Source organism: Bufo bufo, chromosome 4, assembly GCF_905171765.1.
Source record: "Bufo bufo chromosome 4, aBufBuf1.1, whole genome shotgun sequence".
In the NCBI taxonomy this organism is placed as follows: Eukaryota; Metazoa; Chordata; class Amphibia; order Anura; family Bufonidae; genus Bufo; species Bufo bufo.
The window spans coordinates 21,644,860-21,669,287 of record NC_053392.1 but is presented as its reverse complement, the minus strand read 5'-3'; the positions used below and the strand labels follow the sequence as shown (position 1 = coordinate 21,669,287).

The following is a 24,428-nucleotide window of genomic DNA, read 5'->3' as shown; positions in this document are numbered from 1 at the left end:
TGGCTGTCTCCGCAAAGAACAGCTGTCTTGGCACAATAATCATTTCATACTCAGCATCCCGCTGACCAAGACAAGCCAGACGGGGCCACCCATGGAAATAAGATATTTCCCCACCCAGAACAACTGGCGCCCAGTCCAGATCCTCAACAAGTTATTGTCCCTGTTACGAACAGCACCTCCTGACAGTCCTGACTGCTGGTATCCAGGGTAACAGGGAGAGGGGATACCACCTTTAACTCACCCTTGGCCCCTTTACCCAACCTTGACCCATAACAAAAGACACCGACAACTGTATTATTTTATTGCTGGATGGTGATCGGCCACAGCTTCTTTATTAAAGCGGCAAACCTTAATAAACCATAATATCGGAACGGTATGCCAAAGGCTGGACTCCCAGCGGGCAAGTTAAACCGTAATCATCAGAGCTGTCTGCCAACCGCTGGACTCCCAGCGGGCAGTTACTCCATCTGCTACCACCATATCTCCGCTGTACTCAAATGCCGCCACGGAGGAGGCCCGTTCTCCCAACGGGGCTCCGACCACCACCCAGCATAACCGAGTCTGTTTTAGCTCACGTACAGGCCAGAAAAGGAATTGTCCAAATTAACACCCAAAAGGAAGACACCATCAGGTCCCATTAAAAACCAAGGCCAATAATGCCCGTGATGAGAGCATAGTCCAACCACTTTTCAAATCACTAGTCAGACCACACATGGAGTACTGTGTACAGCTCTGGGCTCAGAGGAGGGCAACTAAAGTAATGACTGGAATGGGGCAACTACAGTACCCTGGAAGATTGGCAAAATAAGGTTTATTCACTGTAGAACAAAGACGACAGAGGGGAGATCTAATAACTGTGTATAAATATATCAGGGGTCAGTACAGAGATCACTCCCCTCATCTATTCATCCCCAGAACTGTGACAAGGGGAACATTCTCTGTGTCTGGAGGTAAGAATGTATTTTCACAACATAGAAGAGGATTATTTACGGTAAGAGCAGTGAGACTATGGGACTCTCTGCCTGAGGAGGTGGATGAGAAAGGGATAATCATATGTCAGGACACATGAGGTCCAGAGCTCTGGAATAGACAACGGGGCATTACCACAACACGGGTCACCAGCATCACCGCGCCTCCGGTGGAACTCTATACCAACCACCTCCGGAAGGAGTTATGACCACCTGAATTCCAGGATCCCTGTCCAAAAGACTTCCACCTCTCGAAAAACCAAAGAGCGCCCACCAGCCTCTGTTTCTCTCTCCGCACCGCACAGAAGGTATACGAAAGCCAGCCATCGAACCGCAAAACGCCACAAATCTGAAAGAAAAAAACAATTAGCCAGAGCCACAACACGCAAAAGAGGATCGCACAACTAGACACAGAATAGTTATATTTCATCCAAAAAGTATTTTCTTTTTTGTTATTATTATTATTATTATTATATATTTTTTTTTTAAAAGACCAAGGTAAATTGTCAAACCATAGTGCACTTGGAAAGAGTAAACGGATGGCTCACTGTGAGTGATCACGCTGGGTGCTCTGGACGAAGAGAGCCACCCTTTGCTCTGGAGAAGGTAAGATACATGCATAAAATTAAAAAGCAACTAACAAAACAATATCCTTAATCGATGAATACTCGATTTTCCTGGAGACCTAGATGTTTCTCACAATAAAAGTCCCAGTGTAATAAGCCCATATCATATGGGTGAGTCCCAGTGGAGATGATACAAGCTGTGTCCCAGTAGGAGTAATCAGAATTGTATCCTCAAAGCTCTATATAGAGAACAGGGTTGTGCCTATCCAGGCTGGCATAGATAATAAATGCAACCAGATTTATTTTATTTTACCGTACCCGAACAAACTAGTCCGGGTACACACCCCCCCGGGCGCCCCGAGCGCCGGCCCAAATCACCCACAAATTGTCAAACCGCCTGGGGGGGAACCTAACCTAAAGGGAAAAACAATTGGAGCCCAACCATGCGTGAAGTCATTACAGAATACCAAACGAACCGACCAGCCGGACCGAAACCAGGTGGAGGGGAGGTACACACCCCTTTATATTAACTGGATCGACAGGTATAGACGGACCCCAATCCCGAGTACTATTACCCCATACAAAAATTCTGGAATAACAACCCCCTGCGCAGTGTGGCCTTGAATGAAGAGACAAACACCTTGGAGAAAATCTCAATCAGCCAGAACAGAAGGCTGAAGGAGACGGGACGTGACTATCCTAACTAAATACTCCCTAACTATACCCGTATCGCCTACCATACAATGGAATGATACATGCAAATAATGCTTGGAGGGTCACCATGCCGACCTGTGAAGTCCTGTCAAGAGGACCCGTCAGTAGGACTGACCCGCATCACAACATAGATCCGAACGGGGAATGAAAGGCTGCAGTTTAACAGTGTAACTCCATGAATGGTGTTATATCAAGGCTCCACCCTGAGCAATGTCTACGAACGGACCTGGTTATCCGCTACTGGCTTACTATCTAGTTATACCTGCGACTACTGATTTCGCCATATCCACTCAACTAGGGGCAGCCCTGCTTCGTACAAACCATGCTGCACCAGTATACTAATACCGCCCTCACGGCAACCAACCCAGCTGGACTAGAAGAAAGTCTCATGTACTGCTAACATCGTGTACATCTCCCCTGGATTCGACCCTACTGGATCCCACCGCACTGTAACTCCTGCAACACTGGACATGAGGCAATTGCATCACCACCAAGCTGCCCGCCTGCACAGACATGTTAGAAGCTCAGCAGAAGTGCCCAGGTATCAACCATACCAACGGAACCTTGGGCCGGTGACCCGTACCGTAGACTGCAGAAAGAGAAAACCGTAATTGCGGCTGTGATGATATGAACTCACAACCATTTACATTAAAGGAAGGTCCATAGCCACGAGCTATAGAGCTGAATGCTAGAGGGATTACTACTACTGCGTCTCGCCTCCGTATATATGTACTAACCATGTCCTGTATGTCATTGTTGAAAGGCAAATAAAACGCTTATATATTTTTTATTTATATTTTTTATTATTTTTTTTATTTATTTTTTTATATACACACGGCCTAGTGCCCGCAGATAGGATCATAACAGGCAGTACTACTTTTTTTTTTTTTTTTTTTTTTTTAATACTACACTCCATGCTGAAAGGGAAATTGGGAGAACACCCGGCAGGACTGATCTATCCTGAAAAACATCCGCAAAAAAGGCCAGCCAATAAACAAGACACAAGGTAGAAGCAAGGCTTCTCATGCAGGAGAATCTAAACATACATAATAAATATATACATAGATCAAACCTAATTATTTATTTATATATGTATTTATTATTATTTTTTTATTTTTTATTATTATTATTTTTTTTTTATACATTTATCGTAATATATATATTCCATTTTTTTTTTATCCATAAAATTACATTGTTAAATCATTTATTATTAGTATCATTTCATTCTTTTTAATCATGTTTTATTTTAATTTTTTTTATTATTTTTTTATAATACCTATATATATATATACTCAGTTCCATTATTATTTTTTTTTTTTTTTTATAATACCCTCTATTATTCATTTGTATATTTTAATGCCTATAATATATTAATTCGGTTAGTAATTTTTTTTCATTTTTTTTTTTAAACGTATAGACAGAAAAAACCTCCATATATGCTAATGATATCCCGTTGCTCAGGGCTGCACCTGAGTTGCCCAATTTCCAGGAAAATATGTGCGAGTAACCTACAGGCTCTGTAAATCCACCCTGAAGCCATTAAGCGACCATCGAGATTGTTTTTTTTTTTTTATTATTATTTATTTTTTATTCATTAAGGCAGGGACACCGTCTCTACCAGTGATTCTAACTCTGCACAAGAACCATCCTCCCCGCAGTACTCACCAGTCACAGAGAGGGACGGAACCTCCAAAGGAGCGGTTACGGGCTGCAGCGACCAGGCCGAGCCCTGGAGTGACGGTCAGGCAACAGCCTCGATACGGTGATTGTATAACCAGACTCCTCCGATGCGCCTGACATCCGTCCTAAAGACGATGATAAGCGCCACCTGAGGATCTGGAGCGCCCATTTCTCCCTGAAACCCAGGAACGGCGACAGGACTGGCGCATGTGGAATCCATTACGGCCATGCCTCCAGGCAACCTAAGGGAAGAAAAAAACGCACCTGTGCCTGCGTGAAGGGGAGGAAGGAAGGGGGGGGGGGTTGTCGCCATAATGGCTACAAATAAGACTCAGAGAGTCTCATTGTACGGAAGGGGCTCTGATCGCAACGCTGGGACAATACCCCTTAGAAGCCATAGGCACAGGTGCACCGAAATCGGACATGGCAAGCACGAGGGGTTAATCTATAATACTGGACAGGAGACTGGGGGAAGCTAAAACAAGCAGCACATATGAAATATCCTGAGGGAAACATAGGTGAGCGGATCCCTTTTTATTTTTATAAATTACATATGAAAACTCGCCTGCCCAGCGGTGCCCGGTACAGGACTCGGTAAACTCTGCAGGGGAAGGGGGGCGGGGCTTAGGTGAAGCGACCTAGCTTGCGCCATGGGAGCTAAAGGAGGCCGTCCAAAGCAGCAGGGGGAGGGGTGAGGACTCCATATTGCCCTACATTACCGGGGAGACCAACAATCCCGCCCGGCTTGCTTAGCCCTAACGCCATGGATCAGAAGCTGGGAAGGGGGGGGGGGCGGAAACACAGCGCAGCGCCACAGACATCACAGGATGGGTCGAAAGAAACGGCGCACACACGCGGGAAGCTGGGGGATAATAAAAGTCGGGGGGGGGTTAGGAGGAACGGCGAGCAGACCGCCGGACCTTCGCTGAAGCGCTGGAGCTGCATGTATACCGCAGCAGCAGCTCCACAAAGCCCCAGAAGCAGGCACAGGGGAGGAGGATGGCAGAGCACAGCTAACCCTCCCCTCCTCATGTAACTCACCAGGAAGCAGCCAAAGGGCAGAACCACCTGTGGACTCCTGGTGTGGACAGAGCAAAGGGGTATGTACATACCAATCTGCTTCCACTTGCAAGAGGAAGTGACCAGGACAGAGAGGAGGTATATGTGACCTTCAGGATTTCCTGCACCGCCCCCATCCTGTCTAAGGAGGTTCCCCAGGGATTAACCCTCAATGACCCTAATCTGCAACCTACTTAACCATTACTGAGACGGGGCCAGATTCCTAAATGCCCTTAAGGGGAAAAGGGGGGAAGGGGGAGGACCATCAGTCCCTAAGCACCCTCCCTATACAGTCAGGCGCTTTCCACTCCTGCCGTTCAAAAACAAGCCACTCTCTTCAACCCAATTTATATCCCATATCCGCTCCCTGGTGTCCGGTCTCGGGTACGACCCCAAAGTCATTTCAGGCCATTCATTCCGCATCGGGGCAGCATCTGCAGTGTCAAGGCACAGGGTCCCCACTCATGTCATCCGGTGCATGGGGCGCTAGAGATCGTCTTGCTTCAGCAGGTACATCCCCGATCCACACAGGGAAATCTCTCAGGCTTTTCAGTTATTGGCATTATAGATTATGCATGTTGGAAAGAATTCGAATAAACTGATTTAGTCAACACAGTGTCCTTGACTTTTTGCCCTCTCCAGGCCTACCCACGCCCGTGGCTCCAGGCACAACCCAGCCATATAGTTCAGGTTCGGCATGCCTTACCCACGACCAAGACGCGTTCAGCCCTGCCCATAAGTATTAAGGCTGAGGTCAGCCTGTATTCGTGGGCAGGGCGTCGGCACCCTATATATACCTGCCTCCCCCGTTCTCTAGTAGTGTGACTCACTTACCCCTCCCTCCCATCCCCTTTTCTCACACACTCCAACAGGGTATGCCCTCTCCAGGCCTAACGGACTAGACTGAATAAATAAGAAGCCGTTCGGGTATAGGTACCTAGTAATTACGTAGAACAATTTAATTGGAATAATGGTCACCTTTAATATTTAACTTTTAATAATATTTATAATAAAATAGTTGCCCTTAGATGAGGTGCAGATAGAAAAGGGAGGGATGGGCATCCACCCTACTCCTGGTGAATGTACAAACACTTCTAGGGAGGGAATAGGGAAAGGGGGAAGGGGAATGCTGGGTCTCAGCCCCTATTATTACCCTGGTAAAAGGGCCCTTTTCCTAGACACCGCAACCTCCTATGCAGCCCCTAGTAAGTCCCTAAGCAGTGCTCTGACTGCCCAGCTTCGTCCTGAGGGGGAGGGAAAGGAGGGGGAGGGAATCCCTAGAAACCGATAAGGTACACCACTCACAGAACCGCTCCCAGGTCCCTGGAAACGGCTGTGAATATGACACTAGACCTGCGAGGATCCGTGTCCTGAAAGAAATAGTGTGTTTAGGGTGTCACGCGGTGATCACCCAACACATATACACATAGATTCCTGCTGAAAGGATCAGTAACATAAAGTGGCCCGACGCGTTTCCCTGTTGTGTTACAGTTCGTCAGGGGCCCACAGAAATTGACATCAGCAGCAGTAACAGTGGCCTGTCCTCAGGTTGGGGCAGGTCACCAGAATTTCCAACAGAATATACTCAGCATTAGTTAGTTCACAACCGCTGATATGTATCATGCCTCCCTCACACACCTCCCATGGTGTGGCAGTATAACATTAGCCGCAATCACAAATGGGGGTCGAGGGAATGTTACTTAGCTCGTCAGGAATAGCCGGTCAGTGGACCTGTTCCCACGATACAGACTGGTTCCAGTTCCTCGTCAGTCTGTGTGCTGGATCCCACGTGTGGCAGTACAGCAGAGAACGCCGGCATCGCTGCACCATTTAAGCCCTTAAATGGTGCAGCGATGCCAGCGTTCTTTGCTGTACTGCCACAGTAATGTAATGTAATGCTGAGTATATTCTGTTGGAAATTCTGGTGACCTGCCCCAACCTGAGGACAGGCCACTGTTACTGCTGCTGTTGTCAATTTCTGTGGGCCCCTGACGAACTGTAACACAACAGGGAAACGCGTCGGGCCACTTTATGTTACTGATCCTTTCAGCAGGAATCTATGTGTATATGTGTTGGGTGATCACCGCGTGACACCCTAAACACACTATTTCTTTCAGGACACGGATCCTCGCAGGTCTAGTGTCATATTCACAGCCGTTTCCAGGGACCTGGGAGCGGTTCTGTGAGTGGTGTACCTTATCGGTTTCTAGGGATTCCCTCCCCCTCCTTTCCCTCCCCCTCAGGACGAAGCTGGGCAGTCAGAGCACTGCTTAGGGACTTACTAGGGGCTGCATAGGAGGTTTTGGTGTCTAGGAAAAGGGCCCTTTTACCAGGGTAATAATAGGGGCTGAGACCCAGCATTCCCCTTCCCCCTTTCCCTATTCCCTCCCTAGAAGTGTTTGTACATTCACCAGGAGTAGGGTGGATGCCACCCCTCCCTTTTCTATCTGCACCTCATCTAAGGGCAACTATTTTATTATAAATAATATTAAAAGTTAAATATTAAAGGTGACCATTATTCCAATTAAATTGCCCTCTCCAGGCCTACCCACGCCCGTGGCTCCAGGCACAACCCAGCCATATAGTTCAGGTTCGGCATGCCTTACCCACGACCAAGACGCGTTCAGCCCTGCCCATAAGTGTATAAATGAAAGCAACATGTGGTAAGAGGACCCCTTTGTGCTGCAGGAGATTAACCCTTTAGGGGGAGGGCTCTGGTTACTGACACTTTTGGGGGGCTATTGTTACTGGCTAGTGAGGGCAGGCGGGATTAGCCTCAGGGTGAGGGCAGTGGCGGCCATCTTAACTGAATAGTGAAATCGCAGTTTTATGCAGACTGGTTGCTAAGGGCTGAATCTTATTAAATATGGGGTAAGTCAGTCTAATAGTAACTGATTCTGGAATATCATGTTATTAGTAACTACATATATGAAAATTGAAATTAGGGTCTAAATGTGACAGTTATCCTTTAAGAGCATAGCATGAAGGAGGCACAGTGCATGGCTGATATGAAAATAAAAGAGCATACAGACCAAGAGCTGGAGCAGACTGGACAAACCCCGATGTACGCTTCTTCTAGTAGACGCCCCCAGAGACTTCAAACCAAACTCCCACCTGATACATATTTAGGACCCAATAAGCAATCAGCAATCCACACATACAGCCTAACAAATAGAATCTGTTAGGCCAAAACCACAGCATTCAATCCAATATCTGCTCAAATTAGATATCCAGTCAGGTCCATAAATATTGGGACATCGACACAATTGTAACATTTTTGGCTCTATACACCACCACAATGGATTTGAAATGAAACAAACAAGATGTGCTATAACTTCAGACTGTCAGCTTTAATTTGAGGGTATTTACATCCAAATCAGGTGAACGGTGTAGGAATTACAGCAGTTTGCATATGTGCCTCTCACTTGTTAAGGGACCAAAAGTAATGGGACAATTGGCTTCTCAGCTGTTCCATGGCCAGGTGTGTGTTATTCCCTCATTATCCCAATTACAATGAGCAGATAAAAGGTCCAAGTTCATTTCAAGTTTGCTATTTGCAGTCTGTTGCTGTCAACTCTCAAGATGAGATCCAAAGAGCTGTCACTATCAGTGAAGCAAGCCATCATTAGGCTGAAAAAAACAAAACAAACCCATCAGAGAGATGGCAAAAACATTAGGCCTGGCCAAAACAACTGTTTGGAACATTCTTAAAAAGAAGGAACGCACCAGTGAGCTAAGCAACACCAAAAGACCTGGAAGACCACAGAAAACAACTGTGGTGGATGATGAAGAATTATTTCCCTGGTGAAGAAAACACCCTTCACAACAGTTGGCCAGATCAAGAACACTCTCCAGGAGGTAGGTGTATGTGTGTCAAAGTCAACAATCAAGAGAAGACTTCACCAGAGTGAATACAGAGGGTTCACCACAAGATGTAAACCATTGGTGAGCCTCAAATACAGGAAGGCCAGATTAGAGTTTGCCAAACGACATCTAAAAAAGCCTTCACAGTTCTGGAACAACATCCTATGGACAGATGAGACCAATATCAACTTGTACCAGAGTGATGGGAAGAGAAGAGTATGGAGAAGGAAAGGAACTGCTCATGATCCTAAGCATACCACCTCATCAGTGAAGCATGGTGGTGGTAGTGTCATGGCGTGGTCATGTATGGCTGCCAATGGAACTGCTTCTCTTGTATTTATTGATGATGTGACTGCTGACAAAAGCAGCAGGATGAATTCTGAAGTGTTTCGGGCAATATTATCTGCTCAAATTCAGCCAAATGCTTCAGAACTCATTGGATGGCGCTTCACAGTGCAGATGGACAATGACCCAAAGCATACTGCAAAAGCAACCAAAGAGTTTTTTAAGGGAAAGAAGTGGAATGTTATGCAATGGCCAAGTCAATCACCTGACCTGAATCCGATTGAGCATGCATTTCACTTGCTGAAGACAAAACTGAAGGGAAAATGCCCCAAGAACAAGCAGGAACTGAAGACAGTTGCAGTAGAGGCCTGGCAGAGCATCACCAGGGATGAAACCCAGCGTCTGGTGATGTCTATGTGTTCTAGACTTCAGGCTGTAATTAACTGCAAAGGATTTGCAACCAAGAATTAAAAAGTGAAAGTTTGATTTATGATTATTATTCTGTCCCATTACTTTTGGTTCCTTAACAAGTGGGAGGCACATATGCAAACTGTTGTAATTCCTGCACCGTTCACCTGATTTGGATGTAAATACCTTCAAATTAAAGCTGACAGTCTGCAGGTAAAGCACATCTTGTTTGTTTAATTTCCAATCTATTGTGGTGGTGTATAGAGCCAAAAATGTTAGAGTTGTGTCGATGTCCAAATATTTATGTTAGACAAAAAAAATCAATTTCTGGGATATGAAAAAAGACAAAATAACCAAACCTTATTGGGCTTTTTGGGGAGTTCAGGTCTCTTGAGCCAACCTTTGATGTAGCAAAAAATCACAGAAAAAATAATAAGAAATTACATGAATGGTGTCAGAGCAACACTCCCCTTAAAGGGAATCTGTCACCTAGTTTGAGCATATTAAACTGATAACATAGCGATGTTCAATAAAGTACCTTCATTCCAGGAAGGGTCTTCTTTCTTTTATTCAAGTTTTCATTTTGATCAAAAGGTGATTTTCCAAATATGCTAATTAAGCTTCAAGGTGCCCAGAGGGGCGTTATTCCTCTTCTCTAGTGCCCAGTAAGGCCCCCCTGCAGTGCCCAGCTGGCCTTTATTTCAAGCCCAGCATGCCTCTTCATAAATTAATTTACTCCCACATCGGAGCCGAACGGCCCCGCCCCCTCCGCTACGTCATGTAATTTATTCACCCCACGATCCTTGCGTCCTCCTTTCATTCTCCAGAAATCTCGCGCAGCCGCAGTATCGCCGACTGCCTGCGCCTGTTCTATACTACGGCTCCTGAGGGCAACAGCCTCAATAGTGTCACTGGGCATGCGCCGAGCCCAGTACGCTGGTGAAACATGTAGGAAGGGTTTGCTTACAGGTACCGTACCTTTTTTTAGGCAGGAAACCGCTATTCTATCTCTAGCACGGATAGAAGAATGTGTGTATGTGTGGGCGACTCTAGTGTGCCCTCTCCCCCTTCTCTTTGCCCAGGTGTAAGAACAGAGAAAGGGGAGACCCCAGCAGTGGAAGAAGTCTCTCTTCACACATAGGCTCTGTGTATGTGTGATCTGAATGTACCTTCTCTCCCTCTCTCCTTCCCCTGTTTAGGGGTATAAGAAAGGAGTAAGGGGAGTTTTTAGGAGTGGATGAGGTCATGTAGGACTGCTGACAAAAGCGAGGAATCACAAAACCGAATGCTCCTCTGCTTCTTTGGAAGAATCGAATAATCAGACCAGACTGAGACCACTAGATCTGGGACGTATTGGGTAATCTGGATACCTACAGATTCACCCCAAAACATTGGTGAATTAACCCTCCACCAGAATTTCATGTGCACTTTAAGCCAACACCTCACTCCAATATCCTATCAGATGATAGATGTGATCTTTACACTATAATAGAGGTATAGCAGTACCCCGATAGTTTTAATGGATCACACTTGTATTTACTTTCAGCATAAATAGTAAAAATTATGTTTTATCTCGGGGACAATTTTTTTGGGGGGGTTATGAACCCTCTCATTCAGTTTTTGAAACAAAAATAAATTGTGAATAAGTGTTAAATGGAGTAAAGTGAGTAGAAATCTATTATGTCATTTATTATTTTTTTCAGTGATTTTTGCTTACTCTGTACTAAATACTTGAAACAGTGGCACCTTCTGGTGTGAATGCACTTCTATATTATCATGGGAGTTACATTTCTGTGCACTTTTTCTCAGCCTATCCCACAGGCGACCTTGATTAGGTGTACACCCATTCTAGATGACCCTGAGATGGAGAAGTAATGAGGAGCCCAATTGTTCTTCAACCTTCTCATGGACCCTGAACTTTTTAGAAGATCCTGTCTTGGTCTAGGGCAGTGCTCCAGACCCCAAAAAAATGACCAGGAGCCATTGGCTCCTAAACTAAGAAATTTAGCAGCTAAATTACACTTTTTAGTCGCCAAATTTAAAATGCATATAATTAAAAAAAAAGGACTTTGAAAAGATGAGACGCAGGTGACAGTAGTGAGCCAGCACTACATATAGGAGAATACAGCACCACATACCTCTCACATCCAGGGACATCTTCTGGGGGACAAGGTGACTAAAAATGGCGAATTGCGTGGTTTAGAGGTTTTTTTTCTGTTACGGCCTTCACCGAGAGGAAATATTTTTTAATATTTTAATAGCTCACACTTTTTGGGACGTGGCGATATGTAATATGTTTATTCTTTATTGTTTGTAAATTTTATATGTAAAACTGGGAAGGGGGCCATTTAAACTTTTAGTATTTTGGTGTTTTTTTTGTTTTTTTTAAACTTTTTATTTAATAACCATTTCTTCCCTTAGGGACTAGAACCTGGATCTTTTCATCCCTTGTCCTATTCACCCTGATAGAGCTGTATCAGGGTGAATAGGATCTCACACATCTCCCTGCTGCCCTGTGCTCTGTGCACACAGCAGCAGGGAGCTGACCATGGCAGCCAGGGCTTCAGTAGCATCCTGGCTGCCATGGTAACGATCTGAGCCCCAGCAGTGTAATCTGCCACTGCAACCAATGAAGGGGATGGGACCCTGTGGCCACCATATAACAATGGGGGGGGGGGACTTGTGGCCAGTGATAATGGGGGGGAAGAGGCTTTGGGGGGGGCGCACTGCACCACCAATGAATGTAATTAAAGAGGACCTTTCGTGGGTCGAAAGAATATGAACTTAGTAGTAGGCTGCATAGAGCGGCGCCCAGGGATCTAAGTGCACTTACTATTATTCCTGGGATTATTCCGTTCACCCGCTGTGGCCCCCGGTATTTTCAACATTCAGAGCAAGGAGGAGGAGACGCCAGTGTCTCTCCTTCTCCCTGACAGCAGCGCTATCCAATCACAGCGCAGAGCTCAGAGCCAGCGAGAAAAAAAAACTCCCTCGCTGTGATTGGGCAGTGCTGCTGTCATGGAGACGGAGAGACACTGGCGTCTCCTCCTCCTGCGTCTCCTCCTCCTTGCTCTGAATGTTGAAAATACCGGGGGCCACAGCGGGTGAACGGAGCGGCGCCCAGGAATAATAGTAAGTGCACTTAGATCCCTGGGCGCCGCTCTATGCAGCCTGCTACTAAGTTCATATTCTTTGGACCCATGAAAGGTCCTCTTTAACTCCTTTATACAATTGTCTGCAGCGGTATCACAGACCCGGCCTCAATAACAGGGCATGCGATCTGTGGCACCTGAGGGGTTAATTGCCGCGGATCGCATGCCCTGTTATTGAGGCCGGGTGCCGGGTCTGTGATACCGCTGCCTATACTTATGTTTTACATTCATTGGTGGCGCAGTGGCGACAGCTCCTCCCCTCCTCCGCCCTGCTATCTCCCCATTGGTGGTAGTGGCGGCCGCGTCACAGTGGAGAGGGAGGGACTACTTCCTTCTCCACTGTGCTACTGAAGAGAACTTAGGCTGCGCAGGAGCGCGGTGGTACAGTCACAAATGGCGACAAGACTAAAAAGTCTTGTCGCCATCTGCAAATTTTAAGGCGCATTGGCGACCGTTTTGGTCGCCATTTGGAGCCCTGTAGGCTCAACTCCACTATGGCTCATTATGCCAGTTTATACTCACTGGACAAGTAAATGTGCCAAGTGTGACACACTAAAGGGAGTTGTATGGGGAGGCAGGAATTTTCCTCCCAGTGTGTGCTACTGGACTGATTTGCGGCCAGGTGGGGTCAAACACCGGACTGAATTCATGTGTCGGTCTGGGTTTTGACAACACCTAGCTGCCATTAAAAGACAGCTGGGTTCAGCAGAAAGGATCACTTTATTGGGATCTGAGGCTTGTGCTGGGCTTGAAGGTCTGAGACCAGTGTGAGGGGAAACAGGCCGCCTAAAGTCTGTTTGTAGTGTCCCACCATGTAAATGTGGGCACTACTCAAGGGTCAATTGGGTCACAATGTTCTCCACCTCTTGTGGAACAGTGTCATGGTATTTTAATTTTCATTTTAATGTATGTTGTAGTATTATCTCCTGTGTACCAGGCCTGTTAGGGGTGTAGTTCCTCCTCCTAGGCTGTAGAGGGAGCTAGGGAACCCCCTAGTATATATAGTTAGGCCCAGACAGGAAAGAGGCAGTCTGTGTGTAGTCAGAATTCAGTGTGGACTTTAGCCAGAGAGGAGAGCTGAGAAGCAGCTTCTGACATGCAGCTAGATAGCCCAGGCTCCTAGCTTGCCATCCAGGGGAAGAGTTTGCCTCCTGAGAAACCAAGTTCCTATAAAAGTACAGTGCAGAGCCAAGTTTTATTCCAGCCAAACAGAGAGCTGAGGCCAGAAGGATATTCTACAGCAAGGAGACATATACCAGAGGAAGTTTTCCCTACCCAAGGATAAAGCCAGCAATAGGGCAAACACGCCTTGGAGAAAGCCAGACAGGATCTGAGGAAAAGTGCAGCCTGATCTGTAAGTGTTATTCCCTCTGAGTATCTTGCAAGGACTTTGCCTGCCATTTTATATGAAGCCTGCCTGTTACAACCTTTTTACATGTGGAACTGACTAAAGACTGTAAATAGTTGAACAGTTCCAGTAAACAAAAGTTCTGGTTCACTGCAACTTGTGTTCCTCAATTATTACTACAATAAATCGGTGTGCCACCGTTACCGGCACTGGCGTCACGAACTTAAAGGGATCTTGCATCGGCACATTAAACCTGCAACACCCAGGGCACCTCACCTACCACGTGGCCTGGTTTCTATACACAGAGAGTGCCCCAGAGGATCCATGTGCCAGCCTCTCCATCACTGCGGTACGCCTGCCCAGGGTATATAAAAACTGTCAGTACCAAGAGCAACCCTCGGTTTGTTAACTACCCCTGTGACCTCACCATTCGCCTCACCCTGCAGGGCTGCGTACTGCATGTTCATGGACTTTTTGAGGCAGAACTGCCAGCTGGGTGTAAACTATCACCAAAACCAAAAGGTGACTTTTTGTGTTGAATGTGACTATTTGTTCATGAACTTTGCCAAGAGTGTGAATAAATAGTGAACTGTTTGATTTAAGAACTGGTTGGTGCATCCGCTTATCCTGTCTACCAGAGCAAATCCCCACAGTTGGTGGAGAATGCGTGCAATCGCAGTGAGGCTGGCATAAAAGCCAAAATATTATTTTTTTTTTTTTCTGGGCACGTCCTGGATTAAACCAGCTAAATTTCAACCTGTGTTACTCTGCAAAATGGAAGCTGTAATGAAGGCAAACTTGCAACAACGGGAGGCTAATAAACAGCAGCAAGAAACAAACCAGCTGCTGCTACAACACGTGATGGCTTTACAGACGGCAGGAGCATCTCCGAGCATTCAAGATGCCCAGAAAGCGGTTCATACGGCGATCCCCCAGATACCTGGCGGTATTCGAGAAAGTGGCCGTGAGGGAGAATCTACCCCGAGATCAGTGGTCTGAGGTCGTCGCTCCGTTCCTGGCATCCGAGTCCCAGCAGGTTTATTTTTACTTACCGGACGAGTAAGCGGACGATTACCAGAAAGTCAAGGGTGAGATCCTGGCGAGGCTGGGGGTGAATGTGTTGGTCCGGGCTCAGAGGGTGCACCCGTTGGCATGGAAGGTAGCGCGATGCCTTTCTGGATCTCACAGGCCGGAAGATGTATGAGTAATACACACTGTATTACTCATACAGCTAATGCATTCCAATACAGAAGTATTAGAATGCATTGTAAAGGGGATTAGACCCCCAAAAGTTGAAGTCCCAAAGTGGGACAAAAAATAAAGTGAAAGAAAGAATTGAAAAAATAAAGTTTTCCCCCAAAAAATTAAAAGTTTAAAGTAAAAATAAACAAAAACGTAATTTTCCCCAAATAAAGTTAAAAAAAATTGCTAAAAATTAGGGGAAAAAAAAGTTGACATATTAGGTATCGCCGCGTCCGTATCGACCGGCTCTATAAACATATCACATGACCTAACCCCTCAGATGAACACCGTAAAAAATAAAAAATAAAAACTGTGCTAAATAAACCATTTTTTTGTCACCTTACACAACAAAAAGTACAACAGCAAGCGATCAAAAAGGCGTATTTCCACCAAAATAGTACCAATCTAACCGTAACCGTAAAAAATTAGCCCCTACCTAAGACAATCGCCCAAAAAATATAAATAAATATGGCTCAGAATATGGAGACACTAAAACATCTTTTTTTTTTGTTTTAAAAAAGCTGTTATTGTGTAAAACTTAAGTAAATTAAAAATGGGGGAGAAAAAGGGTTAGGTTGAAACAAAAATACTTATGGTTAGATGAAGAAGATGGTGGTTTGTCAGTTCCCTGTTTTCGAGGCTACTATTATGCCTCCCAGCTTCAGTGGCTAATGACAGAGGACGACAGACTGCGTCGATTTCTGGTGGGCGAGTTTGAAGGTCTCCAATATAACATTGTTAGTGTCCTAGAAACTGGGATCATAAAAATAAAGGGCAGGAAGTGCCCAATTAGCAATATGATGAACTTGGTATGGGTTAATGTCAAAAAACTATTGGGCATAAATTATTCACTAAAGATTACCCCTATTTGGGGAAACATAAATTTAGGTGAGTTTCAGAGACTAGATGATTACATATTTTGGGGAAAAAATGGTATTAAGTTTATCTCACAGATTGAGGTGAAAGGAAAGCTTAGGACATTAGAGGAAATGGGGCTTAGTATAGATCTAGACACCCCTACACGGTTTAGATACTTCCGATTAAAGCACGCATTTGATTCAACTAAGAATAAAGAATATTTAGCCACTAATTATTATAATTTTTCTTTATATATTTTTCTTATGAGAAATGAAACAAGATAAGGATAGAATTTTGATGTTATTTAATGATAATTATGTAACACATGTTTGAGTATATTTCTGTATTTTTATTGCCTATCCTTTTTCTTATCTTGCATTTTTATATGCTGAAATTGAAAATAAAAATATTGATATGGAAAAAAAAAAAAAAGTAAATTAAAAAAAGTATACATATTAGGTATAGCCACGTCCGTAATAACCTGCTCTATAAAAATATCACATGACCTAACCCCTCAGGTGAACACCATAAAAAAAAAAAAAAAATGTTTTAAAAAACAATTTTTTGTCACCTTACATCACAAAAAGTGTAATAGCAAGCGATCAAAAAGGCGTATGCCCACCAAAATAGTACCAATCTAACCGTCACCTCATCCCAAAAAAAATAGGCCCCTATCTAAGACAATCGCCCAAAAAATAAAAAAAACTATGGCTCAGAATATGGAGACACTAATACCATTTTTTTGTTTTAAAAAAGCTGTTATCGTGTAAAACCTAAGTAAATTTAAAAAAGTATACATATTAGGTATCGCCACATCCGTAATAACCTGCTCTATAAAAATATCACATGACCTAACCCCTCAGATGAACACCGTAAAAAAAATAAAAACTGTGTAAAAAAAGCAATTTTTTGTCACCTTACATCACAAAAAGTGTAATAGCAAGCGATCAAAAAGTCATATGCACCCCAAAAAAGGTAAACAACACAATGTAACTCCAAGTCAATCACACTTCTGTGAAATCAAACTGTCCACTTAGGAAGCAACACTGAGTGACAATCAATTTCACATGCTGTTGTGCAAATGGGATAGACAACAGGTGGAAATTATAGGCAATTAGCAAGACACCCCCAATAAAGGAGTGGTTCTGCAGGTGGTGACCACAGACCACTTCTCAGTTCCTATGCTTCCTGGCTGATGTTTTGGTCACTTTTGAATGCTGATCCAAATTTTAGGACCACATGCCTTTAAAAGGCCAAATCTGTGCAAAGATGTGGATTCATTGTCATTTTCTGTCAGGTAGTCACACGTTGTGATGGCAAAGGCAAAAAAACTCTCCCTTTATGAACGTGGTCGGGTTGTTGAACTGCATAAGCAGGGTCTCTCACAGCGCGCCATCGCTGCTGAGGTGGGACGCAGTAAGACAGTCATTTGGATTTTCTTAAATGATCCTGAGGGTTATGGAACAAAAAAGTCAAGTGGAAAAAATTTCATCAGCACTGAGCCGGAGGACCCAATTGGCTGTCCGTCAAGACACTGGACGATCCTCGACCCAAATTAAGGCCCTTACTGGTGCTGACTGCAGCGCCATAACCATCAGACGGCATCTGAGACTAAAGGGCTTCAAAAACAAAAAACGTCATCAAAGACCTCGTCTCCTTGAACGCCACAGAACTGCTCGTTTGGACTTTGCAAGAGAGCACCAAACATGGGACATTCAAAGGTGGAAGAAAGTTTTATTCTCTGATGAGAAAAAATGTAACCTTGATGGTCCTGATGGTTTCCAACGTTACTGGCATGACAAGCAGATCCCACCTGAGATGTTTTCTACGCGCCACAGTGGAGGAGGCGCCATAATGGTCTGGGGTGCCTTTTCCTTCAGTGGAACAATGGAGCTTCAGAAAGTGCAGGGGCATCAAACGGCCGCTGGCTATGTCCAGATGTTGCAGAGAGCATTCCTCATGACTGAGGGCCCTCGTCTGTGTGGTAACTTTTTAGAAAAAACTCACTGTAACCGCATTGAAAACGCATGCGATACTGGTGCGTTTTTTATACTATATGATCCCGAAGCAGATGTAGAGTAACTACATAAAAGGTTTTTTGTCTGGCAAATTGCAAACAGTGGGTTTTTACGTTTTTATGCTCTTATGCTTTAAATATATCTTTTATGTCCCATTTAAGAAATATGCTTTCTATGATATATTGTGGTAAATATATATATATATATATATATATATATATATATATATATATATATTTATACAATTAGTCGGCCAGTAAGAATGTTGATAGTTTCATTTATATGCAGATATATGTGAGGTTCTTTTGGGAAAATTTGAGACCCAGGGACATTCAAAAAAATCGTATTGCAAACCAGGTTTTCATACACACTTTGCCCACTATAAAGGTGGGGCATGAATAGGGGGATGTCAACCACTGATGAAGGGGTCACTGCTCTAAAACCCCAAAACGCGTCTGGTATTACCCCTATTTGGAAAAGCACATTGCCAGACTGAGAAGGCATGGACATCATCGTATGAGATATCGAACCGCCAAAGAAAAAAAACACTACTGCACGAAAGATATTTGGCTCTAATACAAGACCACGTGTGTTCAGAGGTTTTGGCGCTGAATTCAAACTCAACCAAGCAGCCCTTGAGACCGGAACCCTAATCCTCAAAGAAGGTAGACCGTGTCGAGGGCCTGAAGTCCATTTAAAAGACCTCCCAGTAAGACTGTGCAAATTCCATTCAGAATTAAGCGATCGCTTTTCAGTCTAAAATACAGTGGGACGCCGCTGTCTGCACGCCGCTCCATACACTATTGACTTCCATTCGTGTTCCGAATCTTGGCTACTAACTGTATGTGTGCTAAAAATCGGTCAGTAGCTGGCACATAATCCGAATATTCGGAAGAACTTGATGGTTCATTCTTTTGTGATTTTCTTACCTTCGAATTTTACCAGCTAATTTCACCATCGAATATTTATTATCGAATATTTATTATCGAATATTTATGGTCGACTATTTCATTTTCACACTATCTGTCATATTGCGATTATTTTATTATTGGAGACCCTACAGAGTGTTGCCTTTTTAGAATATATTGATTATTGGGATCTGTATATTTATGTATAAGATTTTATAGTTTTTTTTAGAGTTTTATGATTATATCCAGTTTATTATTGTCATTTATTGTCGATATTTTACAACTATATCTCTGACCTATGGAATATTAATTATTGTGCAATATTTTATCTGATTATCAATAAAGATCCCTATACTATAGAGAGTGCCCCACTACTATTTATTTATTTATTCAAATTTTGTCAGACTGGGTGTTGTCTGTCAGTGGGAGTACCTCTGCGAGATCCCCCCTCACTCTAGCGCGACATATCCTTGTATTTATAGTTCCAGACAGTAGATGGCTTCGTGCGGCCGTCTTCACCACTTGGAGAAATGTTCCCACTCACCTCATGGAAACGTTTGCATCAAGCATGCCGAAACAAATTTTGGAATTTTGGAAGTGATAAACAATAATGGCGGAGCTACTCATTACTGAGTTCATGTTTTGAAGTTGGATTTCTGTTTTGGGGTTTGTTTGTTTTTGGAGGTGTGGTCCTAAACTTTTGATCAGCTGAAAAACAGCCTGTTTCAGTTTATTCGTTGTTTTAAATAAATTGAATGCTCAAAAAATGTTTTGTGTTACTCCCATTTCTTCTTGTTGCATGTTGAAGCTCTACTTGGAACCTTGTTAAGATCCAGCCATTCTAAATATGATTTCCATTTTTCAAGTGGTCTTAAATAGGGATGAGCGAACCCGAACTGTATAGTTCGGGTTCGTACCGAATTTTGGGGTGTCCGTGACACGGACCCGAACATTTTCGTAAAAGTCCGGGTTCGGTGTTCGGCGCTTTCTTGGCGCTTTTTGAAAGGCTGCAAAGCAGCCAATCAACAAGCGTCATACTACTTGCCCCAAGAGGCCATCACAGCCTTGCCTACTATTGGCATGGCTGTGATTGGCCAGTGCAGCATGTGACCCAGCCTCTATATAAGCTTGGGTCACGTAGCGCTGCACGTCACTCTGCTGATTCAAGCATAGGGAGAGGTTGCTGCTGCGACGTTAGGGCGAGATTAGGCAGATTAACTCCTCCAAAAGACTTCATTCTGTGATCGATCTGCAGCTGTGGATCATTGAAGTGCTAATATCGACTTGCTCACTTTTTTGAGGCTGCCCAGAGCGTTTTTAGATCACTTTTTTTTGGGGTGATCGGCGGCCATTTTGTGACTTGTGGTGCGCCAGCACAAGCTATCACCAAGTGTATTTAACCATCAATAGTGTGGTTATTTTGTGCTATATCCTACATCAGCTGCAGGCTGAGCCTGTGTCACCGAAGTGCATTTAACCATCAACAGTCTGGTTATTTTTTGGCCATATACTACATCAGGTGCAGGCTGAGCCTGTGTCACCGAAGTGCATTTAACCATCAACAGTTTGGTTATTTTTTGGCCATATACTACATCTGGTGCAGGCTGAGCCTGTGTCACCCAAGTGCATTTAACCATCAATAGTGTGGTTATTTTTTGGCCATATACTACATCAGGGGCAAGTTGAGCCTGTCACCCAGTGCCTAAAAAATAGACCTGACATTTCTATTCAACCAAATCTGTACTGTTTTAGCTGGTCAAGTTATTTGTAGTGACCGTAAAAGCACAGTTTTTGTTCTGGGTTGAAAAACTATTCCCAAATTTGCCATTCTCAAAATAACTAGTTTCTGGTATATGAGGCCTACTTGAAATCTATCCCAAAAAGGATATCTTACATTGAAGGTGCAGATAGTGTCATTCAGAAAAACCTAAGACACACGCTACCGTGCAGATAGAAGTCTGATTCTGTGATTAAACCTATACCTGTCACACAGCGCAAAAAAAAAACAGGTCTGACATTTCTATTCAACCAAATCTGTACTGTTTTAGCTGGTCAAGTTATATGTAGTGACCGTAAAAGCAGACTTTTTGTTCTGGGTTGAAAAACTATTCCCAAATTTGCCATTCTCAAAATTGTGGTGAACGGGAACAATGAGGAAAACATCTAATAAGGGACGCGGACATGGTCGTGGTGGTGTTAGTGGACCCTCTGGTGCTGGGAGAGGACGTGGCCGTTCTGCCACAGCCACACGTCCTAGTGAACCAACTACCTCAGGTCCCAGTAGCCAGCAGAATTTACAGCGATATTTGGTGGGGCCCAATGCCGTTCTAAGGATGGTAAGGCCTGAGCAGGTACAGGCATTAGTCAATTGGGTGGCCGACAGTGGATCCAGCACGTTCACATTATCTCCCACCCAGTCTTCTGCAGAAAGCGCACAGATGGCGCATGAAAACCAAGCCCATCGGTCTGTCACATCACCCCCATGCATATCAGGGAAACTGTCTGAGCCTCAAGTTATGCAGCAGTCTCTTATGCTGTTTGAAGACTCTGCTGCCAGGGTTTCCCAAGGGCATCCACCTAGCCCTTCCCCAGGGGTGGAAGAGATAGAATGCACTAACGCACAACTACTTATTTTTCCTGATGATGAGGACATGGGAATACCACCTCAGCACGTCTCTGATGATGACGAAACACAGGTGCCAACTGCTGCGTCTTTCTGCAGTGTGCAGACTGAACAGGAGGTCAGGGATCAAGACTGGGTGGAAGACGATGCAGGGGACGATGAGGTCCTAGACCCCACATGGAATGAAGGTCGTGCCACTGACTTTCACAGTTCGGAAGAAGGGGCAGTGGTGAGACCGAGCCAACAGCGTAGCAAAAGAGGGAGCAGTGGGCAAAATCAGAACACCCGCCGCCAAGAAACTCCGCCTGCTACTGACCGCCGCCATCTGGGACCGAGGACCCCAAAGGCAGCTTCAAGGAGTTCCCTGGCATGGCACTTCTTCAAACAATGTGCTGACGACAAGACCCGAGTGGTTTGCACGCTGTGCCATCAGAGCCTGAAGCGAGGCGTTAACGTTCTGAACCTTAGCACAACATGCATGACCAGGCACCTGCATGCAAAGCATGAACTGCAGTGGAGTAAACACCTTAAAAACAAGGAACTCACTCAGGCTCCCCCTGCTACCTCTTCTGCTGCTGCCGCCTCGGCCTCTTCTGCTGCTGCCGCCGCCTCGGCCTCTTCCTCCGCCTCTGGAGGGACGTTGGCACTTGCCGCCCAGCAATCATGGGATGTACCACCAACACCACCACCTGCGTCACCAAGCATCTCAACCATGTCACATGGCAGCGTTCAGCTCTCCATCTCACAAACATTTGAGAGAAAGCGTAAATTCCCACCTAGCCACCCTCGATCCCTGGCCCTGAATGCCAGCATTTCTAAACTACTGGCCTATGAAATGCTGTCATTTAGGCTGGTGGACACACACAGCTTCAAACAGCTCATGTCACTTGCTGTCCCACAGTATGTTGTTCCCAGCCGCCACTACTTCTCCAAGAGAGCCGTGCCTTCCCTGCACAAACAAGTGTCCGATAAAATCAAGTGTGCACTGCGCAACGCCATCTGTGGCAAGGTCCACCTAACCACAGATACGTGGACCAGTAAGCACGGCCAGGGACGCTATATCTCCCTAACTGCACACTGGGTAAATGTAGTGGTGGCTGGGCCCCAGGCGGAGAGCTGTTTGGCGCACGTCCTTCCGCCGCCAAGGATCACAGGGCAGCATTCTTTGCCTCCTGTCTCCTCCTCCCTTCTACTCAGCTTCCTCCTCCTCTTCTTCCACCTGCTCATCCAGTCAGCCACACACCTTCACCACCAACTTCAGCACAGCCCGGGGTAAACGTCAGCAGGCCATTCTGAAACTCATATGTTTGGGGGACAGGCCCGACACCGCACAGGAGTTGTGGCGGGGTATAGAACAACAGACTGACGAGTGGTTGCTGCCGGTGAGCCTCAAGCCCGGCCTGGTGTTGTGCGATAATGGGCTAAATCTCGTTGCAGCTCTGGGACTAGCCGGTTTGACGCACATCCCTTGCCTGGCGCATGTGCTGAATTTGGTGGTGCAGAAGTTCATTCGCAACTACCCCGACATGTCAGAGCTGATGCATAAAGTGCGGGCCGTCTGTTCGCGCTTCCGGCGTTCACATCCTGCCGCTGCTCGCCTGTCTGCGCTACAGCGTAACTTCGGCCTTCCCGGTACAAAGACAATGTGCACACCTTACTTCCTACACTGGAGCGTGATAGGAAGATGCGCGAGTACAAGCGCACGTTGGTAGACGCGCTACTGAGAGCATTCCCAAATGTCACAGGGGAACCAGTGGAAGCCCAAGGCGAAGGCAGAGGAGGAGCAAGAGGTCGCCAACGCAGCTGTGTCACGGCCAGCTCCTCTGAGGGCAGGGTTAGCATGGCAGAGATGTGGAAAAGTTTTGTCAACACGCCACAGCTAACTGCACCACCACCTGATACGGAACGTGTTGCAGGAGGCAACATTTCACTAACATGGTGGAACAGTACGTGTGCACACCCCTCCACGTACTGACTGATGGTTCGGCCCCATTCAACTTCTGGGTCTCCAAATTGTCCACGTGGCCAGAGCTAGCCTTTTATGCCTTGGAGGTGCTGGCCTGCCCGGCGGCCAGCGTTTTGTCTGAACGTGTATTCAGCACGGCAGGGGGCGTCATTACAGACAAACGCAGCCGCCTGTCTACAGCCAATGTGGACAAGCTGACGTTCATAAAAATGAACCAGGCATGGATCCCACAGGACCTGTCCATCCCTTGTGCAGATTAGATATTAACTACCTCCCCTTAACAATATATTATTCTACTCCAGGGCACTTCCTCATTCAATACTATTTTTAATTTAATTTTACCATTATATTGCGGGGCAACCCAAAGTTGAATGAACCTCTCCTCTGTCTGGGTGCCGGGGCCTAAATGTGTGACAGTGGCCTGTTCCAGTGGTGGGTGACATGAAGCCTGATTCTCTGCTATGACATGAAGACTTATTCTGTGCTGACATGAAGCCAGATTCTCTGTTACGCGACCTCTCTCCTCTGCCTGGGTGCCTGGGCCTAAATATGTGACAGTGGCCTGTTCCAGTGGTGGGTGAAGTGAAGCCTGATTCTCTGCTATGACATGAAGACAGATTCTGCGCTGACATAAGGCCAGATTCTCTGTTACGGGACCTCTCTCCTCTGCCTGTTTGCCTGGGCCTAAATGTGTGACAGTGGCCTGTTCCAGTGGTGGGTGACGTGAAGCCTGATTCTCTGCTATGACATGAAGACAGATTCTGCGCTG

General features: G+C 45.4%; 1 protein-coding gene across 1 annotated transcript in view; it reads right to left on the bottom strand.

Moving 5' to 3' along the window:
* Positions 1 to 1,512: 1,512 nt before the first annotated feature.
* Positions 1,513 to 24,428, bottom strand: part of LOC120998899 (vomeronasal type-2 receptor 26-like) — a 158,522-nt gene continuing 135,606 nt past the window's right edge. Inside the window, exon 7 of the mRNA XM_040429778.1 lies at positions 1,513 to 1,565. Coding sequence (XP_040285712.1) covers positions 1,513 to 1,565 — 53 coding nt within the window. The remainder of the gene's footprint in view (positions 1,566 to 24,428) is intronic.